This window comes from Mycteria americana, chromosome 2 (genome assembly GCF_035582795.1).
Source record: "Mycteria americana isolate JAX WOST 10 ecotype Jacksonville Zoo and Gardens chromosome 2, USCA_MyAme_1.0, whole genome shotgun sequence".
Classification (NCBI taxonomy): Eukaryota; Metazoa; Chordata; class Aves; order Ciconiiformes; family Ciconiidae; genus Mycteria; species Mycteria americana.
In genome coordinates this window covers 111235051-111262756 of record NC_134366.1, presented here as the reverse complement: position 1 = coordinate 111262756, position 27706 = coordinate 111235051, and the positions used below count along the sequence as shown (strand labels likewise).

The following is a 27706-nucleotide window of genomic DNA, read 5'->3' as shown; positions in this document are numbered from 1 at the left end:
ATAGGGGTAGGAAAAAAAAAAAAACACCAGTAAAATGAGTAAAATGAGAAAGTGCCCTGTCTGAAATTTGCTGCAATGATGCGACATAGGCCTCTAGAGGGGGAGAAAAAAAAAAGAAAAAGAAAAAAAAAGAGAGAGAAAAAAAGGGGGGTGGGGAGAGATCCAGTGTCTTAAAATTGTCTCTGGGTCTTGAAAAACAACTTTCCAAAAACTCAGTCCTTGGAAAAAGATTCAAATTGCAGATTTAAAGAGGGCAGCAAATTATTCACAGCTAGAAAATTTATTATCATTTCCTGGAGTTATAAATAAGTCTTCACACACAGATACACATGTATGCTCTACCTAGGTAAGTATGTCTACACTATGAGAACACAAATGTAATGAAAGCTCGGCAAAAATTATTAATGAAGGACAAAAGGAGTAAATCAACTTCTGTTATTCTTATCTCTAAAAGAGAATAAATTACTTCTTCAGAGAAGAACCTCAGAGGAACAAGTAGCTGCTACAACAGTCAAACGGTGTGTGTTATTTTCAGTTGGATCAAGCAGTCATAAATTTGGGGCAGTTGCTAGCATCTGAGAATTAGTTTCTATATAAATTCTGGCAAAAAAAGCAAGAATCAAGACTGTTTTTATGCTAATACCCAAGTATTAGATGGAAACAGGTCATTTGCTTAAATCAGATTTTTAATAGTCAAGGCAAAACCATCAACACAAATCAGAAAACTTAAATCTTCTTCCTCTTACTGAATGTAATTTTGCCCAGTTTCACTGCTAGATAATTTATTTCAACTCTCATAGAGATATGAGATTATAAAGGACATCTACACTGGAAATCCTTACTGCTGAATTAGTAGGAATAAACATAAAGAGCTGAGCTAAAGCAACAACCGAAACTCCAATTTTAATAAATCCTGGAATAAATGTCCCGTGTAACACAAATATGGATGTGCAGTCTGACTTGCAGATGGGCCTCTTTTTGGACTTTAAAATTTGCAGACATCTTCTTCTTTGCACTGAAATATTACTGTACACAATTTGCACAAAATTACTGCAGGTGCAAAATGAGGGAGCAAGGCACAGCAGAAGAGTCTCAGAGAGTGCTCTGTGACAGTAAATTAAATTTCCACATATAAGTGTATTTAGTAACTTAATGAAAGGCCCCTAGTACATTAGAGATTACACTGTACTTGCAAACAGTCATTGTGGCGAGATATCATGAAAAAAAGCCTCTGTCTCTCAAAAGCAATAAACTTTGTGGTACTGGGTTTTTTCCAGTTTTGTTTGCTGGCTAATGAGAATGAGGCAATGTATGAATGTACTCTTTGGTAATGGGTAAATTTTTTAATTCATGTTTTTAAGAACCCACTGTTGCAGGCGGGCTTTTAACGGAATACAGCTGCATAAAACAATGCAAACTTTTTCATATACAGTTCAACAACGGAAAGGTTAACTAGCACTTAACTTCTAAAGAGTACCCTAAACCAACCCACATGTAGAGGTCTCCAGCTTGAGCTGGAGCTGGTCAATACTTGAGCTTTGATCCTTCAGGAATACTGAGTAAATTGGGCAAGAATCCTTACGCTCCACGAATTCCTATGCAGATACAAAAATTAGTGAAAACTGAAGGCCAAGATAACTGCCTTCTGCTCATGCTTTGTACATATCAAAGTCTGTTTACATAAATTCATCTGTGGGAAACTAACTACTACTATGTGACTCCCGCCCAATCCCGCACCTTGCTACATTTGTTATACTATCCTAACCTCAACCTTCACTTCCAGCAGTCTCAGACTGGTCACACACCTAACTTCCAATTAACTGAACCAATCATTTCACATCAGATGAATCTTGATTCTGCAAAGTGTTGCAAATCTTTAATTGGGCTTGGGCCTTTGAAAATATGCATATAATTGATTTCTTCAGGACACCATGGAGGGAGAAGTAAAGCAGAAAATGGATTGTTAACACTAGAATATCCCCTGCTTAAGACACAACAGGAGGTAAGATTCAGACATAAATCTGCTGGTCCCAGAGAAAAACGTAGATCATGTTCAGTAACTTAATGGCTTGTCCATGCAAGCACATTTGTGCCATCAGGTTTTTTTAAGAATGTATGTAAGCTGTAAAACTGAAATGCTGAGATTGAAAAAAGGAGCAGGATGTCAAATACTTCTAGTACTTGCCAAAGACAGTGTATTTCCAATTCAGTCTTCACCATATATCCTACAATATGTGAAAGCAGATGCAAAACTTGAAATACAAAAATTTCTAAGTAATTGTATTATTCCATTAATTATTCATTAAATGTCTTTTCAGGATAGCATAACATCACTGTTACAAAGTTCTGTCTTTCCTCACACACAGACCTACTCTACAATAGAATTAAAACTGAAATTTTAAGTTCCTTATATACATGTGTAAAAACTAGAACAAAACATGGTGGACATGGGGTATAATTACTATGGTGGAGTTTTTTCCTCAAAAACATTCTTTTACTTACCATATTACACAGGTAGCAAACTTGGAATAGAATGACTTAGTTTCAGAGTACCTTACCTCTCTTTTAAGGTTTTTGTTAAATGTTTTCACTAGGTACACACAGACATGTCTCTGCACATTTCTAACAGAAAAAAAAAAGGGGAAAGTTGTAAATCAAGGTGTTATAAAACAAATGAGATAACAATGAACAAAGAACCACTGATAATCACGAATAAGAATACTGACTTTATTCATTATTTCCAGATTTTTCCAAACATTGGGAGTTTTCAGTGTATTTCTAAATATATATTTTTTATCTTTACTCATTATGTCCAGATTTTTCTGAACATCAAGAGGTTTTTTTCAGCGTATATGTAAAAATATATTTTTTATCTTTGGTACGGAAGAAATATTGATGATACTGAACTCTGATAAGCTAAGCATTTGCCTTAGCTTGAGGGGTTTGGTGGTGGTGGTTTTTTGTTTAATAGTTAAATACTTTCCAATCCCTGCAGACTAAACTGATTTATGGTATCTCAGTGAATAAACAGGACATTACCTAGCTATTACACATTCTTCCCTACCTTGCATTTTTTTGCATAAGATTTCATCAAGACAGCTGAATTTAACTTTGTGCATGACTGATTCAGGAGAGAAAAAAATTATTAACATGCATTCCAAGTGGTCTGTATGCAGAACGAAAGTAATCCTACCTACTAATATACGATCAGTATCTGACTCATAAGTGCATTTCCCTTCAAAAGGTTCATCTCTCTTCAAAAGGAGATAAAGACTTTAAACCTACAAAGAGTAACTCCCATTTCAGTTTTCTTTGGTGTGTTTAAAAGCCTTACAGTTTTCAACTTTATTATAAATACACTTCTACAACTGAAGTAGCATTAATACAAAGTAACATTACTCCTTCTTCATGGACATTTCAAAAGAGGCACAGCATGAGAAAGACTCCTAAATGGTTTAAAATTTGAAGTAAGAATGGAATAAGCAATGCTTTGACATTCAGTACAATCAATCTTTCCTCACCACACACAACTCACTAGTTATCCTTGTTGCCACCATTTCCCATTCTGATTTATGGTGGAAGCAAGAGACAGGAAACAATGACAGAATTTAACTTTTCATATTAATGTCCTTCCAACCCACTACACACAAGCAGAGATTAAAACCCATCACTTGTTCTCATTTTAATTTCTCAAAACACTGTTTTATCTGTGCAGTTTCTAATGCAGTTATATTTGAGCTCAGATTCAGTTATCACAACTTAGTGAGTCAGTGTGTAACAGCTGAGCTGTAGCAATATGCCGGACAGGCAGAAGAGCAAATGCTTTTAACTAAATCTCCTTCTAACTGTTTGAATGTGTTGGAACACATGGTAAATACAAGGTGGGCTACTACACCAACTGTTGCTGGATGGTAACTCATTAAGATATACTTTAAGATATACAACTTCATCACTTGTCTAGATTCTTAATCTGAAACAGTATTAATCCATTTCAGCTCACGGTACCCTTCTTACACTATACATATATTTTTGCTAAGTACTCAACCACTAGCTTCAGATAGCCATGTAGCTGAATTTAAAATAATAATAATAAAAAAAAGACAGTGCTTGTCTCAAAAAGCAAGCATATGACAATGAGAACAGTTTCAACAAAATCAAGACCATACCTAAATTATCTAGAGGATGAATGCAAATCAAAACATGCCTGCTAAATAGGGAGAGAGAGAGCAGGCAGGGAAAAAAAATATCTGTGATGAAGCTATCCACCATACAGCTGCTTTCTATATTCAAACACATGTATCAAAAGCACACTGGAACAGAAATGCATTGTGAAAGCAGAGCTGGTGCTGTAACAGCAATTGCAAAAAGATGGGAAAAAACCCAAAACAACTGAAAGGCCAGTTTGATAGTATAGTAGCCTACACTATAAAGACTTCAGAAATACATAGCTGCTATTAGTTCCCCACTAAAGGAAGTCAACTGCAGTAAAGAGCAATGACTCCAGAGTGGCAGTGTTAAAATTAAGGACAATTCTTCAGATGATATAAACCAACACAGTTCCAGCTTATATCAATGGAAGATCACGTTAAGTGCCCAAGAATATTAATGAATTGTTCATTGAAGACATTTTCCATTTTACATTTACAAGTACCTCTTTCAAAAAAAAAAAAAAAAACAAAAAAAACCCCACAGAACATGGAAGCATTTAGGTACACAGCAGACATCTGGCAAAACAATGACAAATGGCAGGATTAACATTTAGATGTAGCTCTATTAAAAAGACAACTCCTCCACTGTTGGAATAATCTCATAAAAGCCCTTTCATTAAATCACTCTTTCATACTAACCGATTCCTTTTCAATGCAATTTAAACTCATTATGTTAAATGAGCACTATTATATTTGCAATAAAATAAACATAAGTACTGTTTTTATGCTTGCCTACCAGGTAAATCACCCTTCTAAAAATATTACAGTTCTGTCTGTTGCAGAGTACTTAAACATACACATTTAAAAGTTGGTGGTGGTTACTCTCTTTTTACTTGGATGAGTTGGTCTCTGAAGCACACAAAAATACAAGTAAAATCTTTAACGTTTTAATTTTTTTCCCACTTAAAGTGCTTATACTTTCTCTCACAGAAATTGTCCTACTACTTGGATAAATGATGCAATTACAACAAAGACATCGTCCTGTCTTCAGCATGGAACGCTAACAAAATAGTTAAAAGCTGCTGCAAGAAATCCTGAGGCATTAAGAGAAAAATGTGATGTAAAGCTTTGTGTCACAACCAGTTGTGTATTTTGATGATCAGATTTCAGCTGGTGCCTCCATTTTTCCTGTTTGTTCTAACAATTGTTTTTTATACAGCAAGAATCTTTTATCGCAGCAGGACATGCAACTCATCCTACAGTCTTTTGCACCAGGTATATAAAAAGGGATTTAGCAGAAGATTAGCTGAAGATTTTATCAAAATATGTAGCTTTTTGGAACAGATGATATTTTCTTTCAGTTACCTAATGTCATCCTTTTTTCTTTGTGGAGGTTCAGTGTCCTCACTTATACAAAGAAAGGAAGATGGGAGCTGAAGAAATGGAAGTTTGAGTGAAGCCACATGTAACTTTCCAGGTTTGATTATACAGGTGGTAACTACTGAATTTGCTTCCACTGTACAAGTTAAAAGCAACTGTCAGCTGAAATTAAAGCCGTGTACACATGACATAATACTACAACAGGTTTAGGTCAATCTCAGGCCTATCTGAAAAGGTAAAAATGGATTCTTAGTCTTCACAAAGGACAAGATTATGGTCCTGTTACTTCAGTGAAGATAGGCAAGAACAGCTCTGCAACAGTAACGTCCATTTTTGAAGACCTCAGAACCACCATCTGCTTGGGTCTGCTGCATATACATATTCTTGTTTATGAACAGCAGAAATAAGTTAGCAATAGCCTGAGAAAACTCTGCTATGCCTTGTATCACTTTTTCAGTTGACAGTGCTGCTAAAGACTTACCCTCTTCCTCATTCAGTTAGTAAACTTTCAGACTACCAGATTGGAGTACTGTGGGTAGAGACAGCACACACTCTCGTTTCATTTCAAATAGTGACGCCAGAATTTGCTATAAAACATTCAATTGTATAAAACAGTCAAATGCTTTAGAAATTGAAATCGCTTTTTAAAGAAACGGAAGTACTTTACTTTAAAAAAAACCTGGAAATGCAACAAAAATTCAGCTAGAATGAGCAGTGACAGAACGCTTACCATTTTATGGCTGCTGAGTGCCCATTGACTTTGGCAGCTTCACAGCAGGTCAGAGAACATACTTGCACATCTAAAAGGATCAATGCAGCCAGAATATTTCTCCATCTTCATTTACAGGCTTAGCAGTGAGGCCAACAACTGAGAGGACTTCAGGACTGAGCTACCATTTCCTTGCTAAAGGTGGTGCCTCAAAGTCTAACTTCAGGCAAAAGAAAATCTTGACTGGCCACTTACCTGTGCAGCATGGATTTCAGTGCCTCTTGTCCTGGCATTCATCACACCCAGTCCACTTGTTTAAAACATTTATATTACTTCAAGGCATCGCAGTCACCATCAGCAGTCAGTAAGAAAGGAGACAATGCAGCTGATTGTGCTTGTTACACTGGCTAACCATCAAACACAGAAATGTCTCCATTTCTTCATTAGGCAAGGTTATACAAGTCAAACTCGAACTGAATCAGCCGTAACTTTATTAACTTTGAAAGTGAAATTAAGAAACAACCCTATCACTGTAGTATAGATCTCCTACTGTCTTTGTAGTATAGAGTACAAGTGCTTACACATAAACATTGCTCGCATGCACCAATTAATATATTTAAATGAATAAAGAAAAGAGAGAAATTATTTTTAAGGAAATCACTACCATAATAGAGTCACAGAAGTCAACAATATAGTTGTGCTTTTTTCTTAACAGAGTACTGTGAAACTACACAAATTTGCTGTGGTTTGTAACACACTGTGTAATGACACTGGAGTCCCAATATCATGTAATTTTATTTTTTTTTATACAGGGAGTAGAAGATTTGGTCCTACAGTTACTTCAAGCAGCCTGAAAGATACAGGAACATACATTCAATTTTTATATTAATACTTATTGTTAGATAAACGGTATCAGATATGCATTGTTTCCAAAACAACTGAATGTTACGGACATTCAGTAAGAGCAGACGTCAGCTCAGCTGTGCTGATAATTGGGACACTTATTCATAGGCCAATACATGAGGCAAGTATCTAGGCTCAAATCAGACAGAAGCTTAGAACATGGGAAAACAAAACAAACAGGAATTTAAAGAAATTTCATAATAGATATTATATGTGATTTTCTTAACAAATGCCTTAACTGCCACATTGTTCAGATCTGTGACTTCCTGTCTACCTTTTAAACCCTCTACTAGAATACATTTAAGTGAAGTATTTTCCAAAAAGAAGTATTTCTGCATTTAACAAAACCTGTTAAAACCTGTTATTTACCAATAGCACTCTAACAAATCTGAATGGAACAGCACACATGCTGTTTTACTACGAGGCATAAAAGTCAATGTTCTCAGAAACAGTGTAGTTTACGTAAGGTAAGGCGTCTTCACAGTATGGCTCTCACAAGAAGCAATTAGTTAACCATAGTAACAAGTATCTATAATGAAAAATATTCCTAAAAATAATTTCAGTATACCCAGTACCAGAAACAGACTAACAGTGTGATGTTCAACAGAGAAGAAAAACATTCATTTATATCAACATGTCTCTTCAATCTCTCCAATGCCAATTAAAAAAAAAATTATGCAATTGCACTTGTTACTGAAAAACTAAAAGGCACAAAACTTGCCGGAACAGTCTTGCTCATTGGTATCAATTTCAAGCATCAAAAGTTTAGTGTGTTTCTTGTCTTTTTTTTTAAAGCAAGGAAATTAGTGACCCACTTAAGTCAGTAATTTGTTCCATACCAGTTATTTACCTTTTTGGTGCTTATATAAAGCACCAAATTGACTATAAAATATTCCTTGGTTTCTTCCAACCATACCAACTCAACACAAACTTTACCCTCTGAATCTGCATAGTCAGTGGTATAGATATGACCCATGTAGTCATAAAGGCTGGATGCCTTGGGAGACAGTTCCATGTAGACTGGGGCACTGAAACACCAGAAGGGCTTTCCAGTTTCATCCAAGAGAGTAACATCCATCACGTAGCAGTCCTACAAACACAAGCAGAAGAGATTAATTCCCTATGTCATGGCACAGTAAGTAGATCTGTCCCTGATTTTAAGATAAATATCAAGGGTTCAGAGAGCAATTTTTGGTATGAAGGCTAAAAACGCAAAATATAATTGATAGTGCTCCACTGACTACTGCAAAGCAACAAATACTTATTTAGAGGTTTCCTACAGAAATCAAAATTGCAACCTACAGACATCAAAAACTGTGCTACAGAAGGTAGCACTGCCAACATAAATCAGTCATTATTTCTTGAACATTTTTTAAGCCTTTAACATCTGTGTTTCTCAATTATTAGCTACCTTACCATTCAAATAATGATAGTCCTTTCAATATGAGAAAGAAACCTAAGTTTAAACTGAGGTGCTCAACTTGTGTGAATGCAGCAATGTTTGCAAAGATACTTAAAGAGACCACCCCCAAGGCAGTGTACACACACAATTACCCTTATATGCCAGCTATAAATGAAAGGTATACAGCACTTTTTGAATGGCTGCAAGCTTCAGTTCCCAAAAAGGTAACATTAATATATCTTTCTACCCTCCAAATAATTATTCCTTTTAAAAATTCCTGAAAATATTTATTTACAACACTACACAATTACATCATTTTATAATGCTGAAGTCAGGATGCCTATTCTTGGGCACTTGCAAACTAATGGTTTCACATGTGCCTTAAAAGCATATGGTTGTGTAATATTGTTAATATCATCAGCTGTTACCTATTCTCATGAGTTCTGAATCACTAAATGAATCAGATTATCTTAATTATGCTGTATATATGCATTACTTCCAGGAGTATCATATGCTCCAAAAGCATAAACAAACCAACATCACATATTCTATGCCAAAAAATTAATTTGGAATGCTTTATTTCACTGTACTACATAATTGTGCCTCTGTTGCTTTAACATTTCTTTCACTATTACAGGACTTCAATCAAACGATACAGAGCAGATGGCACAAACATAAGTGGTAATGTGATACATACAGTTTTCCTAAGTTTGTTACTGTAGACTACGCTGAAAATACAAAATTCAAACCAAATCTGATGATCATTTAATAACTTATATGAGTTATAAATTTACTTGAAACAAGAAAGAATTACTATTTTCTGGTCTGACATCTTGCATATCAAAGGCCAATTATGAAAAGTAAAGCAGGGTGGCCTTGAGTGTTGGGGTTTTTTTCTTCCCATGCATTTCCAACTATCTGTACTTCAGCAATTAATTTTTTATTAAAAAATACACAGAAGTGCCAAAAAAAGCTTTTTTTTTTTCTTTACAGTATTGGACAAAATTCAAATAAATTCAAAGTAGTGGCATGTTCTGGTGCTGTGGCTGATTTTATTTGGCCTTCACATGTTTTAAGAGTTTTAGAGATTTATGTTAAAAGCCAAATTGAATTCTGCCCACAGCTATGTGTTGACATGTGCAATCTCTCACCACAAAATGAGGGGTTTAAAACAAAATTGATATTATTTATTTTTTCCTAGAAACAAATATTCAGTATAACTTATGCTGTAAGCACATAGGACTGAGCTAAACTAAAGGCTACAGACATAGCTCTCTGTTTCCTTTGACAGTTAATTTCCCAGATTTTTATGTGGTACTCATGATTATTTTCATGGAAGAAAAAAATTCTGCCAAGCAGCTGTAAATCATATAGAATCATAGGATGGTGTGGGTTGGAAGGGACCTTTAAAGATCAGCTAGTCCAAACCCCCTACCATGGGCAGGGACATCTTCCACTAGATCAGGTTGCTCAAAGCCCAATCCAACCTGGTCTTGAACATTTCCAGTGATGGGGCATCCACAACTTCTCTGGGCAACCTGTTCTAGTGTCTCACCACCCTCATTGTAAAAAAAAATTCTTCCTAATGTTCAATTTAAATCTACCCTCTTTCAGTTTAAAACCATTGTCCCTTGTCCTGTCCCTACAGGCCTTGGTAAAAAGTCTCCCTCAGTCTTTCTCATAAGGCTCCTTTATATATTGAAAGGCCACAATAAGGAATCCCTGGAGCCTTAATTTTCTGATATCTGCTCAACACGGCAGCAAGATTTCCTATGTCTTATCGTATCCTTTTCAAGCAAATGAAGCATGTTCTGTAATTATGTGCTAAGATCCCACTAACTTTAAGCATTCAAATAGTTCTAATGAAATTAATGGGGTACACAATAAAAATAAAATAAAAATAAACTAAACTAATTCAAGTCTAAAATTTTTCAGAAGCCTCAAAAAAGCACCTATTCTGCATTATGGTTCTTAATGAACATTCATGGCAATTAAAGAAAGATGGCAAAAAAAAAAAAGCCTTAAAAGCATTTTCTAGTTAGCTTGAATTCCTTCTAATTACCAACATATTATATTTTTATTAACACACATAGGGGAAGGTTTTGTTGTTCTTTTGAAAACAAACACCCAACTCAAAAAAGTTTAGTACAAACCGAGAACAAACCTGTCACTATGCAAACAAAGAATTTGAAGAAAAAAAATTGCTATGAGCAATTAGAGAGGGAGGACTGAATGGAAACTGCAATTCAAGCTCAACTGTAGTTGACGTTCCCAACAGATACTAGTAGGTTACTAAGTTTTAAGATAAATTTTATATACCTCATTGCATAGGAAAGCTGGCTGACACTGTAAACCATAAAGCAAATATGTTAATGTCTATGAGCAAAATATGTTATCAAACAATATTCCAGTCCATATTTATGCGGGATTAGCAGAAAGGACAGTTTTATTAATTTTTACTTTTTTTTTTTCAAAGTAAGTGCCAAAAATGAAATCAACTGTTGAACAAAATAATTTTTCAGCAGTGCTTAAGTTACATTTATCAGAATTTTTGGTACTTCTGAGATATCCATGCAGCTGAAGTACATTTAAAAATATGTGCCTTCACCACTATTGCAAAATCTACAGAACTACTCTCAATCTTTCTTTAAAATAATTCTTTTAGGAATTTTATATAAGAGAATGAGTGAGAAGTCCTCTAGAATACAAACAGTTAATCCAGCTGCCCCATGCACATGACTCAAGAGCTAGGTGCTGACTGCATGACTGTGGACTGTAGTTTCTGTCTGTGTCCCTCAGCATTTTAATATTCTCCAACAGTTCCTAATTTTCATTGCACATACATGCTACAACAGATCTGCAGAGTATTTCTCTGGGATTCAAGACTTATTGCCAGAAAAAAAACAAAAAACAAACAATCAAAAATCCCACAAAAAGCACATGTGCAGTACATTTTTTGTCTAGCATTTCCAAGCAGTGCTAGTCAGTCACAGCATCTTTGCTGAGTAGAAAGCACTGAAGTCATCACGCATACATAATGGGTCTCTCATGCAAGCTAGACTCCAAGACAGAAATGATAAAACTATTTTTCCTCAAAATTCACATCCTTTTTGCAATATTTGAATTGAGTTATTCTTCTAGTTACACACACCTTCCACAAATAAAAACCTTTTTTTAAAATTAGCATATTCAGGATGCATAAACATCATTCTATTTTGAGATAAGCATTTCCAGAAACAAAAAATATTTCTGACTGACCTTTACATTGCCTTTAAACACATCTGTTTCCCAGGATAAGCCAACTGTCCCAATAAGAGGCAAGTGCTTCGTATTATCCTTTAAGCTTACAACTGTGAGCCTCAAATATCCATTTTCAATGTCACCTGAAAATATTAACAATATATATAACATTATACTACTACAAATCAAACTAAGCCCGAGTATACTGTAAATGTTCTCTCTGCTTCTCTCCATGTCTTGAGTTTCCTCCCATTCACCTATAAGGAACCCTGACACCAACAGCTAGATATCCGGCACATTACAGAGAATTTAAGTCATAATTCAGGGCTTTGATTCTGTGATCCACAGTAGAAGCAGCAGCTAAAAAAATTCTGGTATAATTGAGTATAAAAATCTGAATGCCATGTAAAGGACTTACGCAAGGATGCAAGAAGTAAATTCTATATTCAATATTTCAAATTTCATGCCACCGGTGCCTCCATCACTGCCCACTCCCCAAAAGTCAAGTTCAACACACAACATGTGAAATAAATCATCAGATACCCACCCCCCCTTTTCTCTTTTTTCTTTTTTTTTTTAATGTCTCTACTCTGTATGGTAACTCAAATAACCCTGTACAACAGGGTATAAGGATAACTATCAGTCCTCCCTGGAAAGGATATTGCATCATTTAAACTGACAAGCAGCATGCCTTGATTTGAATCGAGTTTTTAAAGTACAGATTCGTTCATTTTTTAAATAGCTTCCCAAAGGTTCACTTTCATTTTTTGACAGAATTATTAAAATTTCTTTGTGATTTTTTTTTTCCCTAAACATAACCATATTTCTTTGGCATGTCTTCCTCTCCTCCCAGAAGAGACTGACTTTCTTTAATTGTTCTTTTTTCCCTTGCTATTGGAGAAGGAAAGTTAATTGGAGTCCAACAAGCTAATTATAATTTGGGGTACATCACAACAAACAAGATCTCTGACTACAAAAAAAAATATGCATCACATCATGAAGCAAGCAGATTTCTTAGCAGGACATCCCTTAAACAAATTTCCTTGAACAAGAGATACTCTCTTAAAAGAGCAAACGAACCCACTAGAGACCTCAAAGGGCAAAAAAAAAAAGGAACTAAGTAGCGTTAAAGTATCTAACACTTGCAGGAGACAGGTAAGAAGGGAGAGAAGAATTCCCAGAAAAATACAGCTTGTTAGGATCTAGTAGCAGGCCCTGGACAATAACTGAAGGGGCTTGTAGAGGTTTAAGATGCAAATGGCAAACGTGAAAAAAGAGAGAAGTGTTTTGCCTGTGGTTCTCCTTCAATCAGGCCCAAGTAGCAGCATGAGGCTGAAGACAGAAGCAGCAACATCAGAAAGGCTGGCTTTGAGTTAAAAAGCTAAAGCCTGCTTGAAGGACCAGCAAAAGCCTTTGCCTGGTGGCTGCTGAAGGCAGAGAGTTGGAGGCAAAGTGACAGTGAAAGAGAGCCCACAGTTTACCACAGAAGCCGGAAACTTCTCTGAACTGGTACTGTGGGGCCAAGCAACTCCCAAGAGATGCTTGGCCACAAACCAATGCTGGAAAGACATCACTCACAAGCGGGGAGTCCAAAGAATACTTACTGCGTGGAGGAAGCAGCCCAATATATGACAGGGGACAGAAGCAGCAGGTTTTTCAGTACAGACACTGTCTGGAATAGGAGTGCGAATACAGTGGAACCAACATGACTATGCCCAGGAAACGTTTTGTATGGTTGAAGGAAAATGCATCACTCCAGACAGTGATACCCACTATCCTCGCAGTGAAGTCCCAGAGAACTCAATGAGGAAAATGTAAGCAGAATTCACTTTCAGGATCCAGCTCAAAGTGCAAAAAAGGCTATTAAGTTGATACCTACCCAAATGGTTTCAGTTCCAAACCTCAGTAAATCAAATCCAATTACAAGATAAAAATCCAATTCAAGATAAAAATATTTCAGATAAATAGTCAAGCTTTACTGAGTGAACATTGAAAGCTTGCATCTAAAGTTGAGCTTTCATACAAGAGACTTTAAACAACATCAGTCAACAAGCATTTTTTCCAAAGGACTATTCAGTTATCTGCAATTCAGATTTGAATGGAAGCAGCTATTCCTCTCATTCATTCAAAACAAATGAAAATTTTAATGGAATAAGGAGAGATTGAAAAAAAGCATACTGCTAATAAATTAATGAAGCCCAGGACATCACTACTATTGCATGGCATTAATAACAGGAACTGCTGCATTGCTAGATGGGTCACCTGGCTAAGGTGTAAATTGTAAATCCCCTGTTGCAGTTACTTCTTAACTTTAAGCCAGAACGGAAAGAGGTGACACAAATCAGGAATCTGAAGGATAATTATTCATGGGTTAGTTAATCTAATCTTTATAACGTTTTTTTTTTTAAATATAAAAGGTCTGTTGCAGTCCTCATATCTAGAAGAAAGAAAAGGTATGCCTGGAAATTAGCAAAAAGCTGATGTGTTAAGTACTGAAATCTCCCCTTCCTCATCCCAGTCAGATAACAAAAGGAAATTAAAGGGCAGAGCAAGCTATGTTAAACATACCAAGGGAAACACAGAGGAAGCAGATTAGACAGGGCTTTCTTCAGCCTGATCTAGAATTTGTTTCACTGTCCCCTTATAATATCTACAGTGCAGAGTTTATGCAAGACACAAATAGCAGCAAAGCAGCACTTTAATCAGTATAGGTTATAGGGAACAAATATTTTCAGATAAAGGGAATACCGATATAGAGAACATATATCACATAGACAAACCTCACAGGAAAGAAACAAGTAGCCCAATAGTTCAAAGGCACTTATTTTAGCTAAAAGCCAAGAGAGTTTGTTTTGCTAACCAAGCCTTTCTTGCAAGTTGTAATTTGATTGTTATTTTCACAGGGAAGGCTGTGTTTAACACTAATTCTGGTGGCAACAACCAGCCTTACCATGCTGAAATGGTCATTTAAACTTGCAAATGAATCTTCAAGGTCAAGCAAAATCATTTCAAATACATGATGTGATATTTTACAAACAAATCTTAAAAGCTCTCTAAACACACAAAAATCACCTCATTACATTTGGCAAGCACAACACATCAACTTACATCAACAAGGAGTAACACTGAAAAGCCAAAGCTTAAGAGTACCATATGGCTACAAAGCTATGTTAAAAAGTTGAAAAACTAGGTAAATACATTTCAAGAATATTTATTAAAAAGCTAGATGTAGTATTCATGGCTTCTATGAGTCATATGAAAAGCCTGTCACAGCTTCCTGAAAACAAGAAAAGTCTTCTAATACATTCAATTCAATTTGAAAGTATTTAGCATATTCACCCTACAGTATCTGTCAACAAAACCATATTACCAATTCTGTTTAAATGGAAAGAAGCATAAAATAAAATGCTAAAACCCAGCCAAAACAGAGTGGCAAAACAGCTAGTTACTGCAGTGCAAGTATTAATAACAGAAAAAAAAGATCTGAAGCCATATGTACTCCATCCACTTGGTTCAATGAAGTGTGATATAACTTTTTTAATTTAATGTTAAGAATTTTGCAGAAAGAATTGAAAACAGAGTAAGCAAAATGAAGCACAACATTAATGAACACTGACAAAAAGCAGACAAAAATAAAACTAAACGTGAACAAATAAATCAGTTATTCTACAGAATAACAAATGGGCATTCCCTGGTAACCTAGGAGTGTCTACAGCTTCCTAATGAAAACAAATAAGTAAAACCCCAGTATAATAGCTGACAACTGATCTGTGTCTCAGGTTGTGGAAACTGCCATTGGCATGTCACATCCATAATTTAAAATAAATCTGGATTGGGTAGCGAATTTTAAGAAACAGCAAGATTTCTCACTATGTCGGAGACCTTGATGCTTCAGAGCCCTCCCAGAGAATGGGACAACGAGTATCATTAGAATGGAGCCTAAAAACAAAGCGCAAACCATCAAATACAACCAGCTTGGACAAACAAACACTGTTGGCCACATTCAGAAACACCATGTTTACCAGAAAGATCAAAGTGAACAACAAATTACTGTGAAGATATGTGACAGCAGACAGCCATAAGCTGCCTCACTACATCATTTTTGAACACTAATTATGGAGGAAATCAAGCATTTTCCAAAATAAATTGTTGTGCAAGTACATAGAAGGGGCTAGATGACAAATGAGCTTATTGCCTGTAGAGCCATGGCTTCAGCTGGCTGGCATCCTGTGAGAGCAGAATCTAGAGGCTGTTACACAGCTAAAGGACACAAAACCGAAACAGTTCAGAAAATACTTGTGATCATAAAACAGATTCTCTAACTAGCAAAGTGAGATGGCATCACAACTAGCTCCTGGACATTTGCTACAATTTGCATAAACATCAGCTACATCTTTAACAGAAGTAGCTTCTAAGCAGCAAAAAAGTGATACCAACAAAGAAAAGTGTGCCACATACTGCTTTCTCTTGTACAGATGTATTGCTAGGAGCATAAAATTTTCATTTTAGAAAACAAAACATGACATTCCCCTTAAAAAAAAAACCAAACCCACAACCAAGCACCCAACCCTCTGGCCAATTTACAGAAATTTTTTTTTTTTTGAGGGTATAAAGAGGACTCCTGTATTGAACAACGCCTCAGGAGAGATTTCTATTGCTACATGAATAGAATTTCACTGAAGTTTTACCCTTATAAGTATTCCTTTATTTCAAGCTTGGAGCTTTTTGGGAATCTGAAAACATGTATGTTTCAAATTCAAAGGACTACAACAGTCCACACTGTGTACAAGGCTATAGTCTAAATGATAGTTCTTGGAGTCTTCAAATACAACTTTAAAAAAAAAAAAGTCACAGGGAAATTTGTTCTAACACTGTAAAAGCACTCAAGCCTGATAACAGTGCCCTCTACTGTCTTCATCAAAAACAGCATTTTCTGAAATCAACAGAAGGCTCATTAGTACTGTTATCAGAAAAATACTGGGGAGCAATAATTAATTTACAGTATTTAATTTTAATTGTTTAATTTTAAGTTTAATATTTTAATCTGTCTCTGCTGACAGAAAGACAGCTGTGTAGCTATAGGCAAGGCTGCACTGAAGTTAAGTCAAAAGAGAGATCACCCATGTATTTTGAAAAACCCTAGTAGAATTATTAAGTCGGGCTGTACATGAACAACAAGGATAGCCAATCATGTCTCATTAAAAGAAATGCTAAGAACTCAAAAAAAGCAGCACAGTTAAAAACAATCACTGAAATTGTTTATTACACAATGAAAGGATGTCAGAATAGGCAACCTTAAGTTGACCTAAATAAAAGCTATAAATCTTAAAGTTCACAGTATCTTCTACAAATATATTTAAATATTTAATCTGTCAATGCACCTAAAGTATACTTGAAAAGTATTCTACAGAAATAGGTCTCCAACATGTATGAGGACAAACTCACTCTCACTTCCACAAGTGGAAGGGACATCAACCTGCATCAAAAGCTGTGCCACTGCATTATTAACTCAGCACTGAACCAAACGAAAATGTCCTGACAATCTGCAGAACTTGTATCTCAGGCCTGACACTATGTCAATGCAATAGCAGGCAGACTTCATACTGAGAAAGCTTATGACACCACACAACGCACCATGCAGATATAGAGAAATCACACAATGAACAAAAAGATAGTTTACTCTTAAAAATCCCTTTCAGTTTCTCCCCTTAAAACAGAGATATTGGATGTAAGAGGGAAACATAACAGGGATCATTTTAAAAACAGACGTTACTGTTCTGTCAACTCTACCTTTTCGGCAGAAGAGGCTCTTGAATGTTCCACACAGGTAGGTGCAGCTTCCACCGTGCATATCAAGATGTAGATTGTAGTCATGCAGTCCATATTCTGGGTCAATGTCATCCAATACAGGTTTATTAGGTGGAAGGGCATATTGACTTTAAAAAAGTAATAAGAATAGAATTAAGCAAGGGGGAATGACTTAATAGGAAGAGATATAGTAAATAGCCCTACACTGAGATTATCATCTTAGAAGAGGTTAAAAGAGGGGAAAAAATTACTAGAAGATACAACTTTTCTTCTTTACTAATTCTTTTGAAAAATCAAATATCTCTAGTTCATCATACTTCTATTAAGCTGTCTAATACAGTGTCTAATACTTCTAATCAGCTGTCCAGCCTAGCCAAAGGCAGAAAATATGGCAGTCAACTTTAAAAGGTACACCTGTTAAACTCCAAAATGTGGATTTGTTTACACAAAAAAAATGCATCAGCTTAATTACAAATCTAAAAGCCAGCTAGCTACAGGATTCTCTGGAACAGCAGTTATTGAATCCTTTTGTCTGTGCCTAACCTAAAAGAGAAATTACTGCACACTAATGACCAGAAGGATGAGCCCAAATCCCAGAGGTGACTACTGAGCAGCTCCCACATAGGATCCTATTTGGTAGTAAGGGAGATGGTGTTAAGTCTTACCTTCCGTGTGAAAAGAGTCATGCTAAGTTATAGCAGGCACATAAGACTACCACTAGATAAAACAGTACCTGAGCAGAAAGCTGAGGGGTAGGCTGGGGGGAAAATAAAACCCCCAAATCATCCTCTAAAGCTGAAAAATTCCATCTTTTAAAACAGTTTACAGTGTATAAACAGGTATTATATTATACACTGCAATATACACATATACACAAATACTTCATAGGAAATCCAGCTAGTTTTTCAATAGGACTGAAAGATAAATGCAGGCACCTTACCACTTCAGTAGAATTTTTTTTCTCCCCTCTTACACAGCTGAAGATTATTTTCCTACTTCCTAAAATGTCTCCCTCTTTTCTACGTCTTTCAGATAGGAAGAGGGAATAAAAAGACTGCTTGTGAAAAGGGAGAAAGTATGGGCAGTGTATTTCCAACTTTCTCAATACAGCAAGTACTACTACACTTGTATGACTAAATTATCTCCTTAAGAGCATAACAATGGCAACATTTTAGTATGAAAATACTTCTACAGCTTTATATATAGTTACGATAACTGTTGTTTATATTAAGCAAGAATAGTTAATTACTGCCTATAAATAAACCTCTTTACCAGCAGCCAATTTTAACTGTAAAACTCAAAGCTTTATTCAAAAGGTTATCTTTATTACCCACAAAGGAGAAGCCAAAACTTACACAGTAGCAGAACCCAAAGTGCTTCTCTCAAGAAGTTGATGATAATGAAGACTTGCCATAACAAAAGCAATTTCATTTTCCTCCTGAAAAGTTAATTAAAGTAGATGTATTTTCATCTGGAAATACTTTTTTTCCACAAGGTCTTCCTGAGCATTAAAATTCATAGATAAATGCTGCTGCTTATTACTCTGCCAGTTACTGTAATAATGTTAATAATGGCTTGCTTTAACACTTCGACTCCTATAACTGCTCCCGTCTTTCCACAAAAGTACAGAATATATGTAAAAGATCACAGCATTTCTATATTATGGGGCAAGGGAGGTAAACTAGCTATGCCAGGACAAAAGTTATCAGCAGCAATCCATGAATTGTACTTCTCTAGCTTCTACTTACCACTTTAAACCGGATACCTAAAAAGAGTCAAACAGGCCTTACTCCCAGCTACTAAATACCTAAGCATCAAGTTTCTTTTCATATATAAGGAACTATTTGCAAAGAGGGCTAACATCAGTGAGGAATACAGATCTATTCATTAGAAATATTGAATTTCAAAGTAAAACCCCAGATGTCTTCACCAGATTACATACTCCTGGGAAAACAATTAGGCATACCTTCTATAGGTCTATATAGCTCAAGGAAAACCAGAGCTCAGTATGAGAACCAAACAAACAGAGCCAAAAGTATCTATTTACTTCAAGAACACAATGCTAGGAATTCAGCTTTTTTTTAAAAAAAAAAAAGAAAAATGCATTTTTAAGTCCTACATTTGCAAACATGTAAGTCGATAGCAAAATTATCACTGCCAGCAGTCTATTACTGTCCTGAAAAGCAGGCAACTATTGTTTTCATCTTTCTGGTTTACCAAACAGAAAATGACATCCCCTACTCAAACTTTTTTTTTAGCTACTCCTGTACTTTTGTAGTGCAAAATTACAGCTATAAAAGATATAACGACAGAGATTTATCAATCACATAGAGCCTCTCAGTCTTTCTCCATCCAAATACCAGAAGGGCCACATAACCTGTCCTCGGCTGTCAAACTACTGGCATCAACAATTTCTATTACGCAGCTAAGCTTTGTGTAAAAAACCGAGATGCATGGAATTTACGATTATTACACCCATCTACAGTTAACTGCCTAATGTTACCCTGCCCACACAGAGAATAAGAACAGCTGTTCAAAAAAGTAAGGAGGAACAATATGCTAGAGTGAGGCACTCGATGCTTAATAACTTTTTGGAACTTAGTTATGACTGAACCATTTCCAGGTGCTGAAAGCATTCTCTTTCCAAGCATGGGAAGGCGTAACACACTAGCAAGACCATAGGGACAACACACACAGGGACACCAATCTACTAAACTTCTGAAGATATGAAAGAAAGAGCTTGTTCACTTATTGGAGCTTTTCATAGATTAAGACAACCCGTAATAGGCTCATGCAAATCAGCCAGTCTCAAGTTTTCTAGGAAACAGACACCTTTAAGTCAGAGTGAAACAAATATTCCTTCTGTGGTTTTAAACAATTCCTCTGGTCATTGTGCACATTTGAGGTAGCAAGAGTTTCCAGCTGGAAATGAGACACAGCTTAAAGCAACTGTTCACAGGCTCCCTGAGGGAAGTTCCTTGCCAGTGCCAAATAATATGTCTACATCATTAACATGGCTGGGGGAGGAAGAAAGGGCTGCCACCTCTGAATTCAGTCCAAGAGCAGAACAACTGAGATGACAGACTTCCATAGCACCTAACTGTATGCAACTTCAGACAGACACCTAGGTCCCAGTGTATTTAGTGCAAAGACGCAGATTCCTTTAGAGTAGAAGTCTACTTCAAATGTTCTGCACTGCTCTCTGAAGACATTCATCTCTACACACAGCCTACAGAGACTAACCCCTTAACTTAGACACTTAATACCAAAAATTGAATATCCCCAAAAGGGCACGATTTACAGCACTCCTACTGCTGGAGCAGGATACGACTACCTGGTGATGTAGATTAAAGGAAACAACTAGCAAAGTTGCCTTGTGGGAATTCATCACTTTGAGTGATGGAGACAGGGCAAGGCATGAGTCAGGGGAGAAGCATGTCTGTCCTCAAACGGTTCTATTTAAAATGTCTTTAGGATATCAAATTTTGGCATGTGAAGACTGCAAAATAGATACAACTGAACACAGAAATAAGATCAGTACAGCATCTAATATACTATGATAAATAATTGTGCTTTTAATTAGAGGTGCATTTTTTTGAAAAGTACAGATACGCCTGCAACAGCTCCTTAGAATACAATAAATCATCAACTAGCTGTCCCTACCTATATTTTCTTCTTAGTTTAGACAAGACCTTTCAAAATCCAAAGAAAAAAAGGAAGATTAAAAAAAACCACCCAAAAAAACTCCCAGAATCCCAAACTACAAGGCAAAAGAATCTGTTTCTTCAAGTCATAATAAAGTATTGAAACAGAATGTTATCTTACCCTCCAAAGTCCTACTAAGAGTCCTGGATTCAGACTGAAGAGCTGGACAAGTTTATCAGCACCAACTGCTACACTGCTTTCAGTCAGGTTAGCAAGATGGTATTCAGCAATTAAGGAACGTCGACGAGGTCTTTGAAAAGAACACACAGAATGTAGCAACAAGACTATGTCTCCTTATTTACATAAAAGTTCAGCCTAATTTCATTTTTAACTCTGAAGTCTGATCAACAGCACATGATGAAAACGGTTTTGAAAGCATTCAGCATGCACAGCCATAAACTTTACTTCTGAACAACTACAGCATACTAGCAGGATCTCAACACCTAACACGAAAAGAAACAAAAGCCACCATAGGATGGCCTAATATACTACTTAAAAAAGAAGAAAAACTTATATGCTTGCCCAATATTTCAAAATAGCCACAGAATTACTTTGTAATTTGTTTTTAATAACTATGTGGTACTAGATGGAATCAGTGAACATTTGTCAGTATGAAGTAAGCTACTAAGAAGGTAAATTCTTCCTCCACAGAAGCAAAATTCCAAGGAAAGGATCAAACTGTACACATAATAAATTAAAAGTTTCTGTTAGAGGAAGCTTTCCTTTTTTAGAAAATTATTTCTAGAATTTGCCTGTAATTAAAGCAATTTAGCTCCATAACACCCTTTAACTAAAGCTCATACTTCACAGGCATTCTTATTGGCTAATGATGCATAAAAAAGGGCAGAAAGCAGAGTCTGCGCTACCTATTCAGAATGGAGAAATAACTCTTTCTAAAACCCTTCACAGACTTAGGCTCTTATTGTATTCAAAACTGTTCCCAGATTTCCCAATAGTATCACAGCAGTATCACCTACCACTACACACCACTAGGAAGACAGCAACCGACAGGAACTTCATCCCATTACCTTGAACTGTAAGATTTGGGGCAGGGATGGGACATCAACCCTTTCCATCTTTTAAGTCAATCGGGCTGGTATAAATACAGGGACTTTCCCGAAATCCCTGCACTAGCTCCTTATAGTCTTAACATTCCGAGTAACATTCTGATATTTGTGAAATCATTACCTTCATGTATACTCACAAGCTCTAACAACTTCTGATTTGGTGAAATAAATACACTAACTGCCTGCAAGCTTTCTTTTACTATTTTCTACATACGACTCATCATCTCGGTAAAACAACTACATCCCCCACATAATTCAACTGCAAGACTTGTTTAGCTGACTTTACACAAAAGGCTTCTCTTGATTTTTTTACACAAATACTTTGCTTCTGCTTGAGGAACCACGTTTTTTGCAGGTGAACAATAACTCTCTCTTTTCAGAGCTCTACTGCTAGGGGTTTTGTGTAAGAAGCATGTAGCTGATACTGCATATACTAAAATGACACATAAGACCCAGACATGTGGAAAACTCCTTGACAGCAACCAAATACGTACATACCTCACATACACACTTTTAATTTAAACATCTTTTCTCAGAATATAATGCCAGAAAAATATTGTACACACTCAAGTTACAAAACAACAGCTATCCTACATTGTGCTGTGGAGTATTTTTTTTTATATGCATGTACTTATATTGTGCACACAGCCAAACACCAAATTCCCTAAATTCACATACACACCTATCAGATAGAAAAAAATAAATGTTAGTAACATAGACTACCTGACTGTAGCCACATAAACACTGATGAACTGTTCCAATCTAAATGTCTCACATTCAGTTCTCCTAGATTTACATGTTTGTTTCATGCTCATTTGTAGCTATACCTTAAATTCAGCTTTCCAAGGCAGGACCTATCCATCTGTATCTTGCATGCCAGTAGCTACATTAACCTATGAATTAATGTCATAGCTTGCTGGATTATATCTATTTCTTGCTAAAAAGCTCTACCAATGAAGAGGACATATGCTTTGGAAGAAATACTACAGAGAGGCTTTCTAAGAAAGAATTAACTTGTTAAGTCAAACCAAGGTCAGATAGGTCCTACAGACACATTATCAACCAGTTACACCTAAAACACCTCAAAAATCCTATGTTAAAACTCACCCATTCTTGCTGGGAGCTCTGCTTTGGTCAGGAAGCAATGGTATAACTCCAAATAGTTTTAGGGTTGACAGGATGTCTAAGCATGGCCAATTTCTACTATGCCAAAGTATAGTAACAGATGTGTCCTTAAATGATAGGTTTGCCTTCTCCATTACATGTTCCTTTCCATTTTTGTCCTTAAGAACAATTATCCAACTCAAGCCAGAGACTCTGTTATTTAGGAATTGAGATGGGAGAGAGGTGTTTCAAAAAAAAGATTCTCAAAGTAACAAAACTTAAAACTACACTTCCAACAGAATTTTTAAATTTCTACTAACTGCTACTTATGTTTCTCAGGCTAGGTCATTTATAGGCTATCATCATATCTTCCCATTATGATATACATTTTATAGCTCTATTTCCATATCCCCCCAGCATTTGCAAAGCCATTAGTATTCTGTGCATTGTTTTCGAGTAAACATCTTCTGTGACAAGGCATTGCTTACTTCATAGCTTCTTTGTTTTTACATGGAAGACCTGTATAAGGATCTACAGGTTTAACAAGTCGCATTACTCTAGTTTTGACAGCAGCTATTTGTTTGAAGATGTATTCTTTCTTCCAGTACCCAGGCCTTCTATCATGTAGAGCAGCACAGCCCAAGGAAACAGTTTCTGTTCGTTCAGACTTCATTTTCCAAATTGTCCTTTTTGGTTGAAAACTACTGGAATAGATTTTCAGCCAGATTCCACTGAAAATAAAAGTAGAATAAAGAGGAAAACCACATAAATTTCAAGAATAGTTACTTAATTATTCTTATATGCATGTCTTGGCTACCACTGGGCATAAAGTTAGCAGAAAAATATGAAGTCCTAGATTATCAGCAAACTGGGTTTGATCTAAATCTAAGTTTATAGGACACCAGAAACTGTAGCCTCCTAGGTACTAGGTTAAGAAAATCCAAAGGCATAGCTGTACACTTTTCCCCATTTTGACCTTCCAACAGCTCATATGAGGTCAGTTTCCCTGGTGCAAACATGAAGGCTCAGGAACCAAAAGATGCTAGATGTCAGCATTTCTCATGGGCTTACTAGGTTATCTCAAAGAATATGGAATCTCTGAACACATTTCATGTTCTGGATTATACATACCAAATAAGATCCACTTACAACTTTCTGCTTTACCACAGGGAGAAGAGAAAAAAAAAAAAGGAAAAAAGTTATTCAGTTAAATCTTACAATACGCCAGTAAGGTAGATAAACACCTCAACTACATACACAGAAAATGTTTGACTAGTGCTGTAGAAAGTAGGATCATCATATATTGGGAATTTCCCACTGCTTTACACCTCTCAATAGCATACTAGAGTATGTGGTTTTTAAAAAGCCTTCCTTCCTCTTATGCTGCTACTTCCTTCACAGACACTCACTGAAGCAGATTTTTTAAAAAACAACAAAACAAAACGGTACATATCTGAGAGAAAGCTACCATGGGGAAACAAAGAAAAGGTAAGTCTTGTCTGTCTTCCTGAAAATACAGGATCCAGGATGAAGCTCAGAGACAGCGTAGCCATACTCAGCGACTTAAAACTGATTAAGGTTAAGCAGTTACTTTTGAAAATTCCACCTCTGAACAATGATGCATCCTCCTCACACAAAATCAGCTAGTGGAAAAAGTGTTTTAATACCTCTTACTCAACAAAGACAATCTGGACCCCTCAAGTTTCTCACACAGATCCAGCTGAAAGTGGGGTGGAGGAGGACAATTAGAATCACCTATGTTTGGTGGCGGTACCACTGTGATGTCAATCCCTTCTGCACTCTCTTTTGAAAAGCTCATAGAAGAGATGTCTTTTTGAAGAGATCAAAGAAATATGCAACAGGAATGATGGGTTCCCTTCTTTCCTGTTAGGAAAAATATGAGGTCATATTTCCACCCCCACACACACCAGTATCTCTAGGACAATTCAGGGAATATTGAGTACAAGCAGTTACAAGAATTCAAACAACAATCTGTGAATAAAGGTTTCCAATAAGTTTTCTAATTTTAAAGTGTTAGCCACACAGTCTACATAACTGCACTAAAGAAAATTAATGGCAACAGAAACAAATTCTCAAGAGAAATTCTCTACCATTTATCAGCAAGATTACCTTTACTAGTCCTCACTTATCCCCAGGCAAACTTACACTAACGTGCTTTGTAATGCATTTTTCCCCTCCTTAAAGCATTAAAGCATTCAGGGACTGAATCCATGCCACACTGCCTCCAACCCATGAAAACCACTCTCATTTCATCAGCTGCTAAGAAAAGTCCCCCATGCCGAGAGCCAGACTCTTTGTTATTGATGCAAACGTACTCAGGAATTTTGCAAAAACCTTCCAGCCTGCTGCTCTGTAGATATATGTACAACCTCCCCCTGCCACTTTTTTGAGTCAAAGCTGTTCAAAACACACAGACCCATAAGCTTCTATGACTGTTAAAGGGGGGTTCACAGACAACATGAGCTTCCTTTCACCAAAATCGGAGGGGGAGACACGGACATGAAGAACAATCCCACAAGTAAAACAAAGGTTTAAGATACTTCAATTTTGAGACCAGAAAAGAAAAGATAACCCAGTTATCAGATAGTATAAAACATTTCTGATGGAGGGAGGAAATTCTTATTTAACTCCAAAGCAGCTAAGAATTGTGGGATGATGAAAAGAGAGGAGAGATGTCCTTGACACAGCATCATCGGGGGAAATTGAGCTGTGTATCATCCAACTGGTCTTATTCAGCCTAAAAAGTCCAGTAAGATGTCCTCCTATAACCCTCTCCTGCGAACTGGAAACCCCTTCCCAAGGCAGACATCCTTTCTTTCATGGGGAGAGATACTCAGCATCTAGCTGCATGATGCTGAAAAGACAGGGGTTAGTAGTAGGCATTTCCTGCATTTTGAAGGTACAGTCTCAGGCAATGTAAGTTGAACGAAGACAGACTTGCCACCAATACCTACCATCCTTCTCCTCACTCTCAGTTACATATTGCTTCTTCCTTTCCCAAAACAGCATTGTGCAAGCAGATAAGAAATCAGTTCAAGCAAGTCAAAAATTCAGGCAGGGCAGGGAGGCAGAGGAGAAAGAAAGGGGGACTTGGAATCTCAAATGTTTAGGGAGGTATCAATCCCTCTTCATCCTCAACTTCTGAAGAATTCAGGGCAGACAAACAAAAAGGCATCAAAGAGGGAAGCGCGAATTTGCCTCCTTCACAGCAGAATACATGCCACTTTTGCCTCAAAGTGTTAAGCATAATATTCATCTCAAGGCTTCTTACCGGACTTTGTTACAACAAGCCAACCCAACCTCTTACTGCTAACTCAAATGCCAGAATCAGACATGCACCATTGTCAGTCATCACTTAACTACAATGGCAAAAAGATCTGGGCAAGGCAAAAAGATCTTCCCCTGTGCTCTGGCTTCTCACTTCCTCTTACACAAGCACTTTCTGCTGGTGATCAAAACCCTCAGGCTTTCAGACAGACCATGTGAGCTTCCCACACTGCATGACAGGAAGGCTGGAATAATATCACATGCTGAGGCAAGGGGTATGCAGAAAGGGGGGTCAGAAACACTTTCTTGCCTTCAACAGTTACATTGAAGACATCAGCGCAGACATTATTTGAAGAGCCCAAAGACAAAGCACTGCATTAGGCAGCACACATATATCACAATGAAAGACTGATGGTCCTGTTGCACCAAGGACAGCATCCTCTACATTCAGAACAGCAGAAATATCCTCAAAAAGATACTCTGCCTAAAAACTGAGATCAGATTTGTCACAGAGATATGCAGGGACTTCAATTAAAACTTCTGTTAATTAACCACAAGATTCAGGGACTCAAGAAGGTCTATGGAAATCCAGCGGGAAGAAGTGACCTGGTCCCACTGAACCAGTCAGTCTCCCAGATAAGGGAAAGTATCTCTTCCTCGAATCCCATTTGTGCACATACAGTAATCTCTGTCAAGATTAGAAAATGGAAACAGACATTGTTGAGATGGAGACAGATGAATCAGCTTCCCTTGAACAGCCACAATGATTTTATCCTACCTTGCTATCCTGAAGTGGAAAATGCATATTAAGATATACAAATTGTGTCAACTACGCAATTTTTATCTACATGCACCTGCTGACAGCCTCAAAAAATAAATCTGGATTATGGCCTTCCCTTTAAATTCCCTTGAAATTCCCATTGAATTTCAATGCCAATCTTAATCGATTCAC

The 27706-nt window shown here is 36.6% G+C and overlaps 1 protein-coding gene across 4 annotated transcripts in view; it reads right to left on the bottom strand.

The window, feature by feature from the left end:
* Nucleotides 1-6111: 6111 nt before the first annotated feature.
* Nucleotides 6112-27706, bottom strand: part of FBXO15 (F-box protein 15) — a 28202-nt gene continuing 6607 nt past the window's right edge. For 2 of the 4 annotated variants that reach the window (XM_075494286.1, XM_075494283.1), the window contains exons 4-10: nucleotides 23955-24197; nucleotides 23470-23679; nucleotides 21416-21545; nucleotides 18946-19028; nucleotides 17573-17718; nucleotides 11801-11925; nucleotides 6112-8230 (exon numbers count right to left, since the gene is read on the bottom strand). In XM_075494286.1, coding sequence (XP_075350401.1) covers nucleotides 7961-8230; nucleotides 11801-11925; nucleotides 17573-17718; nucleotides 18946-19028; nucleotides 21416-21545; nucleotides 23470-23679; nucleotides 23955-24197 — 1207 coding nt within the window. In that variant the 3' untranslated portion in view covers nucleotides 6112-7960. The remainder of the gene's footprint in view (nucleotides 8231-11800; nucleotides 11926-17572; nucleotides 17719-18945; nucleotides 19029-21415; nucleotides 21546-23469; nucleotides 23680-23954; nucleotides 24198-27706) is intronic. The other 2 variants (XM_075494284.1, XM_075494285.1) reach the window with 2 other exon arrangements.